Source organism: Miscanthus floridulus, chromosome 3, assembly GCF_019320115.1.
Source record: "Miscanthus floridulus cultivar M001 chromosome 3, ASM1932011v1, whole genome shotgun sequence".
Classification (NCBI taxonomy): Eukaryota; Viridiplantae; Streptophyta; class Magnoliopsida; order Poales; family Poaceae; genus Miscanthus; species Miscanthus floridulus.
Window position 1 is genome coordinate 29,145,375 of NC_089582.1, and position 16,670 is coordinate 29,162,044.

The following is a 16,670-nucleotide window of genomic DNA, read 5'->3' on the forward strand; positions in this document are numbered from 1 at the left end:
CTCCTTGATACGAGATCCAATGAAGCTGGTTTTTGACTTGTTGGAAAGAGCGCGTCGTCCTCTTTCACATGGGTCCAACCCCACTATCAGAATCTACCGAAGGTGTGCGCAGCAAGCCAAAGGACGCAGAGACCTACAGCTTGGGCTTGGGCCTTGTACTGACTACAGCCCTTTGAGGGACGCCCAGATTAGGGTTTCCCACTCCCCCTTGTGCTCTCCTCCTTATAAATAGAGCCAGCAGCCATCAGAATGAGGGTGGGTTTTGTTTAGATGCAAGATAGCTGCTGCTTCTTCCTTGTAAACGCGTGTGTCGACTAGACCACCCGATTTGCTTGTTTCAAGACCCCAACTTGTGATTCAGATTCGGCCTTTGGCTTAAATCCGTGAGTTATTTGCTTGTTCATCTTGTTCTTGCTTGTTCTCGGTTGCTTGCAGGTTCATGGTGTTCTTGGCACGGCAAGAACATCACAATCGGAGCCGGTGTACCTGTTGCTAAGGCGCAGCAACCTTGTGGTCGTTGTAGTCGGACAGCCAACGTCGAATCCACCCCAAATCGAGTTTATCCACACTCACCAAAAGATCAGGAACAACCCCTTGTCCCATCATGTGGTAATCAGAGCAAGGTTCTTTGGTGAGTGATTTACCGTTCATTACTTTACCTATAGTCCAGAAATATAAAAATAGGGTAGAACTGAAATTCCAAACACAAGTTTGAGCCTTGCTGATCTGCTTAGTTCTTTGCTTGTTGAGTTTGTGGTTTACATCGTGGTGTCAAGTGCTGGTTCTTAGGTTCTAATCCTTTAGAGTTTCGAGTTCTTGTCACGTTTCAGTCACCACACAATCCGTTGTTGCCTTTCCCCCCACTTCAGCCGCTGCAATCTCCACCAATACCACCACAACCAGCAGCAAAAGCACCGCTGTTTTTCTCGACCTTTTCGCTGAAACCCTCACCACCATCACCTTCAGCCGTGCCTACACAAACACTACCTTATGCACCTGTCGTTTTGGTGCAAATCTGAGTACACTCAGTTCTGAAAATAAGAGAGTTCAAATTGCATATTTGTACTACTTGTTGCAATCCTTATCCCTAGTAAAAGAAAGTCTATGCTACTTGCTGCATTCTTGTTATAATCATATTGCAAAAGTTCAGTTTGTGCTACTTGTCGAAAAGAAAAGAAAAGAAAAGAAAAGAAAAGAAAAGAAAAGAAAAAGAAAATAGAAAAGAAAAAGAAAGGAAAAGGAGGAAAGAAAGAAAGAAAGAAAAAAAAAGAAGGGTTAAGTTGATGCTATTTACTCTCATCATTTCCATTGTTTGCTACTGTCCGGTGACAACATTTGTGTCTAGGCTCGCGTCTCTAGCACGGGTTAGCCTAGGACCAGCACGGTACTATCTTTGAACACTTATTCAACTTGCATTGACTAACGTGGTTCCAGCTGTACCTTGATTTTTTTTAAGCCACCTACAGCTCCACAAATTATCTACAACGTCACAGGGTTCTACTTGCTACTACTTGTGTTGTTCTTGTCGTCGCCAACACCATCTGCATAGCAAGGTAAGGACTTGTAAGAACTCGGTTGCACATGCTGAGAGAATGAAAATTGTTGCCACCTAATTCAGTTAGTTGGTAGGACATATTTTCTTGTGATTCCCTTGCTACATACTAACCATGGCAGGAGAAGGTGAAAGGACCCCTCCACAATCACCTCGATCAAAAGCCTTGCTGCAACACTTTGAACGCAAAGTGAGGCTCCATGCTGAACACCTTGATGAGGATGTTCGTGTCACCAATGAGCGCCTTGGTCAATTGGAGACGGCTCAGATTGAGACCAACACCAAGTTGGCTTCCTTGGAAGGCACTCTTGGTTCTGTTAATACATCTCTTGTAGGTGTCTTGGAGCGATTGGAGAGGATGGAACAGAATCGCTGTGATGGTTTCGAACGACGCAATCACAACAACAACAACACCATGGGCAGTGCTGCTGGTCATGATGAAGAAGAATATGCAGCGGACACTGAGCTTGATGAGGAGCTGAATGGTCATCGACGCATCGAACAACATCGCCGCCGCCATGAGACAGGTCCTCGCCGACCACGGCAAGAGGTACGTACCGATGACTCATTTGGCAAGATTAAATTCACCATACCTGCTTTTGATGGGAGGTATAATCCTGATATGTACCTTAGTTGGGAATTAGCTGTTGATCAGAAATTTACTTGCCATGATTTCCCTGAGGACAAACGTGTTAGGGCTGCAACTAGTGAGTTTACTGACTTTGCCTCTGTTTGGTGGTCTGAATACCATCGTAAGAACCCAAATAACACACCAACTTGGGATGCTTTGAAACGGGTCATGCGGGCCAGATTTGTTCCTTCTTATTATTCCCGTGATCTTTTACATAAGTTGCAACAATTGAGGCAAGGATCCAAATCTGTAGAAGAATACTATCAAGAGCTACAAATGGGTATGCTTCGTTGCAGGCTAGAGGAAAATGAGGATGGTGCCATAGCTAGATTTATGGGTGGGCTGAACCGGGAGATTCAGGATATTCTAGCTTATAAGGAATATAATTCTGTCAATCGTTTATTTCACCTTGCTTGTAAAGCTGAACGAGAAGTGCAGGGACGACGAGCTAGCATGAGGGCTAACATTCCTGCAGGTCGTGCTAGCCCGTGGACACTCTCCAATGCTGCTGCACCGTCAACGCGTGCACCCCCACAATCTTCCTCGACCATCAAGCCACGCTCCTCTACAACAAATTCTGTACCATGCCCAAGTGAACCAACTAGAGGAGCAACGGCTACATCTGCCAAGAGTTCATCCTCGGTGGTATCCACGGGGAGAACAAGGGATATTCAGTGCCTACGCTGCAAAGGATATGGCCACGTACGCAAGGACTGCCCAAGCACACGTGTGATGGTTGTGCGAGCTGATGGTGGGTATTCCTCTGCTAGTGATTTTGATGAAGAAACATATGCTTTGCTTGCTGCTAACAATGTAGCGGAAGGAGATGATTTCCAACAAGACGAAGAGCACATTGGGGCTGAAGCTGCTGAGCACTATGAGAGCCTCGTGGTGCAGCGGGTGCTAAGTGCCCAAATGGAGAGGGCTGAGCAAAATCAGCGCCACACTTTGTTTCAAACCAAGTGTGTGATCAAGGAACGCTCTTGCCGTGTGATCATAGATGGAGGAAGCTGCAACAACTTGGCAAGTGCTGAAATGGTGAAGAAGCTTTTGTTGAGCACAAAACCACACCCGCAGCCTTACTACATTCAGTGGCTTAACAGCAGCGGCAAGGTGAAGGTAACACGATTGGTAAGGGTAGAGTTTGCCATTGGTTCTTATCATGATTCCATTGACTGCGATGTTGTGCCTATGCAAGCATGCTCTATGTTGTTAGGTAGACCATGGCAGTTTGATAAAGATTCCTTGCACTTTGGTAAAACAAATCAATACTCTTTTGTGCATAATGACAAGAAGATTGTGTTGCACCCCATGTCCCCTGAGGCTATTCTAAGAGATGAACTTGCTAGAGCTAGCAAACTTAAGAATCAGGCTGTTGCTAGTGAAAATCAGATTGTCGCTAATGAACTTGAGAAACATAAGAAGAAGTCTAGCAAATCTGTTCATCATAATAAAAATGAGATCAAGCTGAAAGGCTCTTGTTACTTTGCCACCAAATCTGATTTGGATGAGATTGATGCTAGTACTACTGTTTGCTATGCTTTGGTTTGCAAAGAAACTTTATTTTCACTCGAAGATACATCTATTTCTTTGCCTCCTGCTGTCACTAATCTTTTGCAGGAGTATGCCGATGTTTTTCCAAAGGAGGTACCACCGGGGCTGCCACCAATTCGAGGGATTGAACACCAGATTGACCTCATCCCTGGGGCTTCCTTGCCTAATCGTGCGCCGTATAGGACCAACCCGGATGAGACAAAAGAGATTCAGAGACAAGTACAAGAATTGCTCAACAAAGGTTATGTGCGTGAGTCTCTTAGCCCTTGTGCCGTTCCCGTGCTTTTAGTTCCTAAGAAGGATGGATCATGGCGCATGTGTGTTGATTGTAGAGCGATAAACAACATCACAATCAGATATCGTCATCCTATTCCAAGGTTAGATGATATGCTTGATGAATTGAGTGGCTCAATTGTGTTCTCTAAAATTGATTTGCGTAGTGGTTACCACCAGATTCGTATGAAGCTAGGAGATGAATGGAAAACAGCGTTTAAAACTAAGTTTGGTTTATATGAATGGCTTGTCATGCCCTTTGGATTGACTAATGCACCCAGCACTTTCATGAGATTAATGAACGAGGTTTTACGCTCTTTTATTGGCAGATTCGTGGTGGTATACTTTGATGACATCTTGATATATAGTAGATCATTAGAGGAACATCTTGATCATTTGCGTGCCGTTTTCAATGCTCTACGGGATGCACACTTGTTTGGCAATCTTGAGAAGTGCACCTTTTGCACAGATCGAGTTTCTTTTCTTGGATATGTTGTGACACCGCAGGGAATCGAAGTTGATCAAGCCAAGGTTGAGGCCATACACAGCTGGCCTGTTCCCTGCACGGTCACACAAGTGCGGAGTTTTCTAGGACTTGCTAGTTTCTACCGTCGATTTGTGAAGGACTTCAGCACCATTGCAGCCCCGCTGCATGAACTCACCAAGAAGGGTGCAACCTTCACTTGGGCTGCAACCCAACAGGATGCTTTCAACACGCTCAAAGATAAGTTAACTCATGCACCTTTACTCCAACTTCCTGATTTCAACAAAACCTTTGAGCTTGAATGTGATGCTAGTGGAATTGGGTTGGGTGGTGTGCTGTTACAAGAGGGGAAACCTGTGGCGTATTTCAGTGAAAAGTTGAGTGGCCCTAGTTTGAACTATTCTACTTATGATAAGGAATTGCTTGCTCTAGTTCGGACTTTGGAAACATGGCAGCATTATTTGTGGCCCAAAGAGTTTGTCATACATTCTGATCATGAATCTTTAAAACACATCCGTAGTCAAGCAAAACTGAACCGTAGACATGCCAAGTGGGTTGAATTCATCGAGTCCTTTCCTTATGTCATCAAACACAAAAAGGGGAAGGAAAATATAATTGCTGATGCTTTGTCTAGACGTTACACCATGCTTTCACAACTTGACTTTAAAATCTTTGGTTTGGAAACTATTAAGGAACAATATGCACATGACAATGATTTCAAAGATGTATTGCTGAATTGCCAAGAGGGGAAAACATGGAACAGATTCATCCTTACCGACGGGTTTGTCTTTAGAGCTAACAAGCTATGCATTCCAGCTAGCTCTGTGCGTTTGTTATTGTTGCAGGAAGCGCATGGAGGAGGACTCATGGGACATTTTGGTGTGAAAAAGACAGAGGACATCCTTGCTGGTCATTTCTTTTGGCCCAAGATGAGGAGAGACGTGGAGAGGTTCGTTGCTCGCTGCACAACATGCCAGAAAGCTAAGTCACACCTTAATCCTCATGGTTTATACATGCCTCTTCCTGTTCCAAGTGCACCGTGGGAAGATATTTCAATGGACTTTGTTTTAGGACTGCCTAGAACAAAGAAGGGGAGGGATAGTGTGTTTGTTGTTGTGGACAGATTTTCTAAAATGGCACATTTCATACCATGTCATAAGAGCGATGATGCTACACATGTTGCTGATTTGTTCTTTCGTGAGATTGTTCGATTGCACGGTGTGCCTAACACCATTGTTTCTGATCGGGATGCAAAATTTCTTAGTCATTTTTGGAGAACTTTGTGGGCTAAGCTAGGGACTAAGCTTTTATTTTCCACTACTTGTCATCCCCAAACTGATGGACAAACTGAGGTTGTCAATAGAACATTATCTACTTTGCTTAGGGCTGTTTTGAAAAAGAACATAAAAATGTGGGAAGAGTGCTTGCCTCATGTTGAGTTTGCTTATAATCGTTCACAGCATTCTACCACTAAGAAAAGCCCTTTTGAGATTGTTTATGGGTTTGTGCCACGTGCTCCTATTGATTTGTTACCTCTTCCGACCTCGGAGCGAGTGAACTTTGATGCTAAACAACGTGCTGAACTGATCTTAAAATTGCATGAAACCACTAAAGAGAAAATAGAGTGCATGAATGCAAAGTATAAACTAGCTGGTAGCAAAGGGAAGAAACATGTCATTTTTGAACCTGGTGATCTAGTTTGGCTCCATTTGAGAAAAGATAGGTTCCCTGATTTGCGAAAGTCTAAGTTGCTGCCTAGAGCCGATGGTCCTTTTAAAGTGTTAGAAAGGATTAATGATAATGCGTACAAACTTGAGCTACCTGCAGCTTTTGGGGTTAGCCCCACATTTAACATTGCAGATTTGAAGCCATATTTGGGAGAAGAGGATGAACTAAAGTCGAGGACGACTCAAATGCAAGAAGGGGAGGATGATGAGGACATCCCTTCCATGGATACAACCACACCTGCTGCACAACAAGGTCCGATGACAAGAGCTCGAGCACGACAACTTAATTATCAGGTAAAGTCGTTCCTCGCTGTTCATACAAACTCGTCTCAGAATTGGATGCTACTAAATCATGGTGATGATTGTCTTATTCTTAGGAATGTTGGTCAAGACTCCATTGCCTCATGTTTAGACCCCATGATGAGGATGGAGCAGCCGAACAAGTGGGAATCATCATTAATGGGGCGCGCAGCTCATCTCAAGACAGCAGGGGACACTCCATCAAAAGTACCATAACTCCTTGATACGAGATCCAATGAAGCTGGTTTTTGACTTGTTGGAAAGAGCGCGTCGTCCTCTTTCACATGGGTCCAACCCCACTATCAGAATCTACCGAAGGTGTGCGCAGCAAGCCAAAGGACGCAGAGACCTACAGCTTGGGCTTGGGCCTTGTACTGACTACAGCCCTTTGAGGGACGCCCAGATTAGGGTTTCCCACTCCCCCTTGTGCTCTCCTCCTTATAAATAGAGCCAGCAGCCATCAGAATGAGGGTGGGTTTTGTTTAGATGCAAGATAGCTGCTGCTTCTTCCTTGTAAACGCGTGTGTCGACTAGACCACCCGATTTGCTTGTTTCAAGACCCCAACTTGTGATTCAGATTCGGCCTTTGGCTTAAATCCGTGAGTTATTTGCTTGTTCATCTTGTTCTTGCTTGTTCTCGGTTGCTTGCAGGTTCATGGTGTTCTTGGCACGGCAAGAACATCACAATCGGAGCCGGTGTACCTGTTGCTAAGGCGCAGCAACCTTGTGGTCGTTGTAGTCGGACAGCCAACGTCGAATCCACCCCAAATCGAGTTTATCCACACTCACCAAAAGATCAGGAACAACCCCTTGTCCCATCAGATCGCTTCGTAACCATGGAGTATCCTCATCATTTACCAAGATGCTAGGGTCTTTGTTCACTTTGAAGGGCGGAATTCGGTCATCCTTTTCATATTCTTCTGACATGTCCGACTTGTCCTCAATTCCCACGATGACTCTTTTCTCTGAAAGAACTATGTGGTGCTTTGGCTCTTTGGTTGAGTCATTATCGTTTTTCCCTCTTTTTGGTTTGGTAGACATATCATTGACATAGAACACCTGATTTACATCCTTGGCAAGGACGAATGGTTCATCTTTGTACCCAATATTACTAAGGTCTACTGTTGTCATTCCATACTCGTTGTCTACTGTTACCCCGCCTCCGGTCACCTTGACCCATTGGCACTTGAACAATGGGATCTTCAAAGTAGGTGCATATTCTAGTTCCCATATTTCATCTATGCATCCATAATATGTCTGCTTATTCCCATTCGGGTCTGTGGCATCTATGCGGACACCACTGTTTTGGTTGGTACTCCTTTTATCTTAGGCTACTGTGTAGAATATGTTTCCATTTATCTCATACCCTTTGTATGTGACGATATGCCATGATAGTTGCATAGCCAATAAATATAGTTGCTCATGGATGCTCTCATCACCTTGACATTTTTTTCGCAACCAACCGCCGAAAGTTTCCATGTGCTTATGCGTAATCCAAGCTTCAGTCTTCCCTGAAAACTCGGATCGTAAGAGATCCTTGTGTGTCTCAATATACGGATCTACCAAAGAGGAGTTCTGTAGAACTGTGTAGTGCGCTTTATTGAAATAATCATCATCCGTACCAATATATGTTTTCCTCCCTAGTGTCCCCTTTCCGCTTAGTCTCCCCTCATGTCTCGATTCAGGAACACCAATCGAGTCAAGGTCAGGAATAAAGTCAACACAAAACTCAATGACCTCTTCTATTCCATAGCCCTTGGCGATGCTTCCTTCTGGGCGAGCACGGTTGTGAACATATTTCCTTCAGGACTATCATGAATCTCTCTAAGGGGAACATGTTGTGTAGGAACACAGGACCGAGAGTGAAAATCTCCTTGACTAGGTGAATTAGGAGGTGTGTCATAATATCAAAAAAGGAAGGAGGGAACACTAACTCAAAGCTGACGAGACATTGAACCACATCATTCTGTAGTTTAGCTAGATCAGTTGGATCAATTGCCTTCTGAGAAATTGCATTGAGGAATGCACATAGCTTCACAGTGGCTAGACGTACATTTGGAGGTAGAATTCCTCTTAATGCAACTGGAAGTAATTGCGTCATGAGAACGTGACAGTCATGGGACTTTAAGTTACAGAATTTCTTCTTTGGCATATTTATAATACCCTTTATATTCGAGGAGAATCCAGATGGTACCTTGATGTTGTTTAAGCATTCAAACATGATTTCCTTCTCCTCTTTGCTTAGAGTGTAGCTAGCAGGACGTAAGTAATGGCGTCCATCATCTGTCTTCTCTGGATGCAGGTTGTCTCTTTCTCTCAAACAACGCAGGTCCTGTCGTGCTTCAAATGTGTCCTTAGGCTTTCCATACACACCCATAAAGCCTAGCAGGTTCACACAAAGATTCTTCGTCAGGTGCATCACGTCGATCGAGCTACGGACCTCTAGGACTTGCCAATAGGGTAGGTCCCAAAATATGGACTTTTTCTTCCACATGGGTGCGTGACCGTTAGCGTCTTTCGGAATAGGTTGGCTTCCATGTCCTTTTCCAAAGACGACTTTCACATCATTGACCATATCGAGTACATCCTCACCGGTTCGGTTGCGAGGCTTGGTCAGGTGGTCTGCCTTCCCTTTAAAATGCTTGCCTTTCTTTCTTACGGGGTGATTTGCAGGAAGAAATCAACGATGGCCAAGGTACACGACCTTTCGACATTTTTTCAAGAATACACCTCTAATATCACCGAAGCAGTGTGTGCATGCATTATATCCCTTGTTTGACTGTCCTAAAAGATTACTTAGAGCAGGCCAATCATTGATTGTTATGAACAACAATGCCCGCAGATCAAAGTGTTCCTGTTTGTACTCATCCCACACACGTACACCTTCTTTATTCCACAAAATGAGAAGTTCGTCAATAAGTGGTCTCAGGTACACATCGATGTCATTGCTAGGTTGCTTCAGGCCTTAGATGAGCACAGGCATCATAATGAACTTCCGCTTCATGCATAACCAAGGAGGAATATTGTAGATACTTAGAGTAACAGGCCAAGTGCTATGACTACTGTTCTGCTCTCCAAAAGGATTGATACCATCTGTACTTAAAGCAAACCTTAAGTTTCTTGCATCATTTGCAAACTCCGGGAATTCTCTATCGATTGCTCTCCACTGGGACCCATCAGCAGGGTGTCTCAACATATTGTGTACCTTACGGTCTTCTTTGTGTCATCGTAACAATTTTGCATGTTCTTTGTTTCTGAACAGATGTTTCAAGCGTGGTATTATAGGAGCATACCACATAACCTTGGCAGGGATTTTCTTACGCGGACGTTCGCCCTCAACATCACCAGGGTCATCTCGCCTGATCTTATACCGCGACGCATGGCATACCGGGCATGCATCCAATTTCTCGTACTCTTTGCCACGGTATAGGATGCAGTCATTAGGACATGCATGTATCTTCTCTATTTCTAGCCCCATAGGACAGACAACTTGTTTTGCTTCGTAGGTAGTGGCGGGCAATTCATTGTACTTCGGAAGCATCTTCTTTTAGATTTTTAGTAACTCTCCAAATCCCTTGTCAGATACACCATTCTTTGCCTTCCATTGCAGCAATTCTAGTGTGGTTCCCAACTTTTTCTGCCCTGCATCACAAGTTGGGTACAACAATTTTTTGTGATCTTCTAGCATCCGCTCGAACTTGATCTTCTCCTTTTCACTTTCACATTCTCTTTGTGCATCACGAATGACCTGACAAAGATCATCAGCCGGCTCATCTTCTGCGGCTACCTCTTCTTCAGCTTCTCCCATTGCAGTATCATTGAAGCACGCACCATCAGGAATAATATCATTGTCGTCCCATTGTTCTTCTTCACCTTCTTCCATTACAACACCGGTTTCTCCGTGCTTTGTCCAACAAATATAGTTTGACATGAAACCCGACTTGAACAAGTGTGAATGAAGAGTCCTTGAGCAAGGATATTCCACCGTATTCTTACATATGGCACATGGGCAGCACATGAAACCGTCGCGTTTGTTTGCCTCGGCCGCACGTAACAAAGAATGCACGCCGTCAATGAACTCTTGGGAGCGACGATCAGCATTATACATCCAATAACGGCTCATCTGCATTACATGACATAAATATCATATTAAAACCTAGATCATAATTAATTATTTATACAACATGCGTGCCACCACAAAAGATACAAATTTATGAAAGCATCGCTACAATGTAGACAATCCCAACTACCACTAAAAGAACTAAAGCTAAAATACATTTCAGGAGCACAAGGATTTCGCGACCAATCTCAACTAAAACAGACAGATCCCCCGATTGTGCAACATCTTTGGGCTTCTTCGGCTGGATCACTGCCTCATTAGCCGCCTTATCTGCCTGTTGTGCAAGATATTTTTTGCACGAGTTCAACATACTCTTCCTCCCAGTAGAAGCCTGAACATCGTCCACTGCCATCCCACTGAAATTAAAACAAAAAATTAGAACTTTAATCACAACCATCATGAAAATAGGTATAAACTAACCATAATCATTAAATACGATAAAATAACTCACATTGCGATCCGGACACTTGTAGAAGATACGATCCTTGTTGGGACCCTCCTTCTTCACTCGGTACTCCATCACAATCTTCGTCTCATCACGACACTTGCCGCATGGAATGAGAGGAAGGCCCGGCCTAAGTCGCTTTGGAAACCCATGAGAGGCCGAGGACCCAGAAACAGTTGCCATCTACTCTCTATACTCATTTTTTAATACACTATAAATTTCTCCTTTTATAAACAAATAAAATTAACAAACTATAAAATTATCTAGATCTCTAAACAATGATATTTTTAATGGTCATTGTGTTCTCGTCTTTTACTGCGGCAGGTAAGTAATTCATATGATATTTCCGCAAATTAACAGAAGAATGGGAATGTACACACATAACAGACTACTACGTTTAGGTACGGTGATTGACAGACTACAACGACGATATCGGGACATGTGAATAAATAACCATTCGTACTAGTTGACCTTACTTACGTGATCAGCTCGGCGAGCATGTCTCCACCGGACGGCACCGTACTTGGTCAAGGAAGAGCTCCGATTCTACGAGGAAGGGAACACGGTCTTCCACGACCGTTGTCGCTCTCCCTCGTAGAATCAAAGCTCCTCCTTGACGTCCGTTACCGCTCGGCAGAGAACATCCTCGCCGACCTGAACACGGTCCGCAAGTTCAACTAGTAAGGATTTGCTATAATTTTCTAACTATTTTCTAACTTTATATTTATATATACTACGTTTAGGTACGGTGATTGACAGACTACTGCGACGATATCGGTACATGTGAATAAATAACCATCCGTACTAGTTGACCTTGCTTACGTGATCAGCTCGGCGAGCATTTCTCCACCGGACGGCACCGTACTTGGTCAAGGAAGAGCTCCGATTCTACGAGGAAGGGAACACGGTCTTCCACGACCGTTGTCGCTCTCCCTCGTAGAATCAAAGCTCCTCTTTGACGTCCGTTACCGCTCGGCAGAGAACATCCTCGCCGACCTGAACACGGTCCGCAAGTTCAACTAGTAAGGATTTGCTATAATTTTCTAACTATTTTCTAACTTTATATTTATATATACTTTAACCTTCTTTCATGTAAATATGCAAGCTTGAAGTGATTTTGAGCTCAAATTGCTTACAAATGAAAAAAACCACAATAAAGAACCATAAATATATATAGTGAACAAAATGGCATAAGAAAATGGTAAAAAATGAGAGTATGAGATTGGTAACCTTTACAACTGAAGAATCGACGGAGGAATCAAAGAAATCAATGGAGGAATCGAAGAATGGATGAAGGAACAATGGAGGGAGGGAGGAAGCAAGAACACTACTACAGTGAGCTTCAAAATGTGCTGAGCTCGGGCTCGGGGAGGAAGGAGGAGACGGCCGATTTATAAAGGGAGAACATTTAGTCCCGGTTGATGGATCCAACCGGGACTAAAGGTAACTTTCCAACCCCGGGTGCAGCCACGGCCCGGGAGTAGACCTTTACTCCCGGTTGGAGCCACCAACCGGGAGTAAAAGTATACCTTTAGTCCCGGTTGGTGGCTCCAACCGGGACTACAGGTCCCTGCCACCTCTGTCTGGCGCAGTAGCCGTTGGGCAGGGACCTTTAGTCCCGGTTGGAGCCATCAACCGGGACTAAAGGTATCTCTAGTCCCGGGCGCAAAAAATTCCGGGACTAGAGCCCATTTTGGTCGAGGATCAAAGGTCTGTTCTCTACTAGTGATGGAGAGTTCCATTATGCATAGGTGGATGACTATTTTGGTGCAAGTGAACAAGTGTTGTGCATGCTATGAAGCAATACATGGATTATTGGCATTGATTTATTCGTTAATACTTGTAGGATCGTCGCAATGTCCGGGGGTGGATTTTGGACAAACATGGTCACGGGAGAGGATGACGTTGCTGGTTTGGAAGACTTAAATTTTCCTATGACATAGGAGACCCATGAAATTGATGAGATGCCTTCTGAAGTTCAAGAAGTTGATGTGGCGGTGCAGCCACGTGTAGGTGCTCCACGCCCTCGTGGTTCAAGGCCTTATTCGAAGAGGACAAAAAAATTTGATCCGAAGGAGGATGAAGTTGTATGTGCAGCTTGGTTGAACGTTTGCAAAGATCCCGTTCACGGGGCTAATCAACCTCGTAGCTCCTTTTGGAGTAGAATTCATGCTTTCTTTAAGAAACACAAGAAAACTGAAGCTTTCAGAATGGAGAGTTCCATTATGCATAGGTGGATGACTATTTTGGTGCAAGTGAACAAGTGTTGTGCATGCCACGAAGCGATTGAGCGTAGGAATCAAAGTGGTGCAACCATTCAAGACAAGGTTTGTTATCCTATTTGGTTCATTTGTTTAGTTGTTTTGTTTTTCTTTTTGATTCATTTGTGAAGATATACACATTGACAATTAATAACATGTGCAGGTTCTCAAGCATGCGAGATGTTCAAGGGATTAGACAGGGAGAACAAGACATTCACTCTAATGCACTGTTGGAACAAGTTGAAGGGTGAAAACAAGTGGAAGGCCGAGAGGAAGAGAATGGCAAAGCAACAAGCCGATAAGAATAAGAAGAAATAGAAGATTAATGCAGATTTCACTCCTGCGAATGTACAAGTCAATAGCACTGAAGATGTTACTGAGATTCCACCACCAGAATCCGAAGCATGAAAGAGGTAAATGGGTTCAAAGAAGGCAAAGGAAGCTCTAAGGCGAGGAGGAGGTGAAGCTTGCATGGAGGCTTTGGACAAAATGTGGGCTAAGAAGGAGGCTTTTGACATAGAGAAGGAAAAGAAGAAAGAGGAGAGGTTCATGGCTTCACTTGAGCTAGAGAAAAAGCGCATGTCATTAGATGAAAAAGGTGGAATCGGACCTGATCGAAAAGGAAGACAAAATAATGTTAGTCGACATTACCAACCTCACTCCGCTGCAGCAGCAGTACTACACGACGATGCAGCAGAAGATCATTGCTCGTCGTCTGGCAAATTAGAATTAGTTCATGTCATTTTATTTCTATAGCCAATTAGTTTTGGATTCAGTGATTCAGTGAACCTTTGCATTACTTTGTGATTCAGTGAACCTTTGTTTTATCATATATGGTCAAGTGCTTTTTAATTTGTATTATTCATATATCGAACCACTCAGTAGGGTCGGCGGCTCCTTCATCCTCGACAATCATATTGTGCATGATCATATAAGCTTTCATGATGTCTCCAAGTGTCTCTGTATCCCACATGCGAGCTGCTCCTCGAATAATGGCGAACCTAGATTGCAGAACCCAAAAGCTCTTTCGACATCCATCATCACTGCGTTCTGCGCTTTGGCAAAATATTTCCTCTTGTTCCCCATAGGTAGTGTCAGGTTCATAAACCCGAGGTCCCTCACAGACCGGCTTCTCAACAAAAGGCTTGGCCCAAGCAGACAGCGAGCAACTCATGGGCCGGCCCAACTATCTGAACAACAGGCCAGAAGGGCGATCCAATCACCGACCGGAAGGTCTAGCCGATGAGGAGCGGCACTCGTTTTCTGACTCTGGCCCACCTCTCCAACTGAAGTGTGCTCCGACTACAGCCACCTTCGGACAGCCTCTCCGACCGGAAGGCCTAGCCAAAGCACTACTTCTGACTCCAACCCTACGTCTCCGACCGGGGTACGCCGAAGCCCTGCTCACCGCTCTTCTCCGACTAGCTCAACCAGAGCCGACTAGGACCAACCGACCGTGGACGCCCGTCCGGAAAGGACCAGGGAATGAATGGAGAAAGCAAGGCAAGGCGCTCAAGTCAAACCATGATACTAGGGACCGTACCCTGTACACCTGCAGGAACAATACTCTGTAACCGCCCTGACACGAACAGTGTTGTAGGCGCCAACATTTTACCTACAGTATTGTGGGCGTCATTAACTCCCATACGGTAAGGCCCCCCACATGCCTCTGGGCATCGATAGTGTTGTGGGCGTCGGAATTTACCGTACCGAGTGAACATGGTGAAACTCCTCACATGCCTCTGGGCATCAACAATATATACAAGTACCGACATCTGCCATACCCAAAACAAGACGACGTAACCTCCCACATGCATCCGACATCCAACAGTGTTGTGGGCACCTACCACCATCATGTACCTGTCGGCGTGGGCAACAAGGTTTAGAAGCAAACATACTCCTTCCCTCTCACTTATAAGGCCATCTCCTTTATCTATAAAAGAGGATGTGCTCTCTCCCAACAAGGAATTAAAGTTTAGACAAGTCAATCCAGATCGATCAAGTTCACTAGCTCACAACCACAGAACCGCTAGGTTTAGACCTCAAGCACTCGTTTGAACACTTAGCTCATAGCGGAGCCCCTGTCTCTCTCGGCCCTTCCGACCAGAGCTGACCGGACCTCTTGTACACCCCATCTTTCTTATTCTCGTTTGTAACCCCACTACAAACTTCGAGCACCTGGGCTCAGGAATAAAGTCACCGACCGACTCAAACTGGACATAGGGCACGTTGCCTGAACCAGTATAAACCCTGTGTCATTGAGTGCTAGGCCACCTCCGATCACAACGTACGACAAAACTATAAATATTTACTTGTTGGTCACTTTCTGCATCGACAGGTAGAGAGATGGACTTGACTAAAGTAGCCCATGAGCAGTATATACCATAGGCTAGATAATAACCCATCATATAATCATGACCATTAATGGTATAGTTCACCTCAAGAGCTCTACCCTCCGCCAGGTTTGCAAATAAAGGAGACCGATGAAGCACATTGATATCATTATGAGACCCAGGTATTTCAAAAAAGGCATGCCATATCCAAAGATCATTCGAAGCAATAACCTCTAAAATAATAGTGGGCTTCTCCACATGCTCCTTGTACTGACCCTGCAATTCTATAGGACAATTCTTCCATGCTCAATGCATACAATCAATGGACCCTAACATACCAGGAAAACCATTTTTCTCACCGAGCGCCAGTAAGCGTGCTGTGTCAGCCTCATTAGGATATCTCAGGTATTCATCTTCAAATATATCAACAACTGCAGCAATGAACCTACGTAGGCTCTCAACTGCGGTACTTTCGTCAATGCGAATATACTCATCCGTTGCATCAGCTGGAACCCCATATGTTAGCATACGAAATATTGCAGTGACTTTTGGGAAGAATATTAATCCAAGTACATTGGCCGCACTCCTTTTTTGCACAAAGTAATCATCGTGTGATTCAACAACATTCATTATGTATAGGAAAAGCTCCCTAGTCATCCTGTACCTGAAGAAAACAAACAAAAGTTTAACAACTCATATAATAATTAAGCACATACTATGAACCAATCACAAGTGAATGAATACCAACCTTCGATGAAATAAATGTGGGCCGTATGTCGGATCATCCGCCAAGTAATCTTGAAACATTCTTTCGTGGCCGCCTTCTCTATCTCGATAAATAACTTTATGCCCTGGGACAGAACCACCATGTCTTCCTTTAGCATTCGAATATGTTTCCACAATTTGAGCAACTGACAATATCAAATAGTCATCGTCATCTGAAGATGAATCATCCAATTCTCTTTGAAGAAGTGATCTCGAAGCACTCAT

At 44.2% G+C, this 16,670-nt stretch overlaps 2 protein-coding genes across 2 annotated transcripts; one reads left to right on the plus strand and one right to left on the minus strand.

Annotated features, from left to right (window-relative positions):
* The first annotated feature begins 784 nt into the window (after positions 1–784).
* Positions 785–13,665, plus strand: LOC136543406 (uncharacterized). Its single transcript, XM_066535865.1, has 5 exons — positions 785–4,323; positions 4,486–4,578; positions 5,014–6,265; positions 12,933–12,997; positions 13,511–13,665. The coding sequence occupies exons 1-5, from the start codon at positions 1,668–1,670 to the stop codon at positions 13,663–13,665; spliced, it is 4,221 nt and encodes a 1,406-aa protein (XP_066391962.1). The 5' UTR covers positions 785–1,667.
* A 2,321-nt stretch (positions 13,666–15,986) lies between these two features.
* Positions 15,987–16,670, minus strand: LOC136543407 (uncharacterized). Its single transcript, XM_066535867.1, has 2 exons — positions 16,429–16,670; positions 15,987–16,344 (listed from the first exon to the last, which is right to left on the minus strand). Exons 1-2 carry the CDS (start codon positions 16,668–16,670, stop codon positions 15,987–15,989), a joined length of 600 nt encoding a protein of 199 aa, XP_066391964.1.

Coding starts and splice junctions, on each gene's coding strand:
- LOC136543407 (XM_066535867.1), bottom strand. CDS start 16,670: ATGAGTGCTTCGAGATCACTTCTTCAAAGAGAATTGGATGATTCATCT. Junction 16,345..16,428: donor CCACATTTATTTCATCGAAG/GTTGGTATTCAT, acceptor TGTTTTCTTCAG/GTACAGGATGACTAGGGAGC.
- LOC136543406 (XM_066535865.1), top strand. CDS start 1,668: ATGGCAGGAGAAGGTGAAAGGACCCCTCCACAATCACCTCGATCAAAA. Junction 4,324..4,485: donor ATTAATGAACGAGGTTTTAC/GCTCTTTTATTG, acceptor GCACAGATCGAG/TTTCTTTTCTTGGATATGTT. Junction 12,998..13,510: donor GGGAGAGGATGACGTTGCTG/GTTTGGAAGACT, acceptor TAACATGTGCAG/GTTCTCAAGCATGCGAGATG.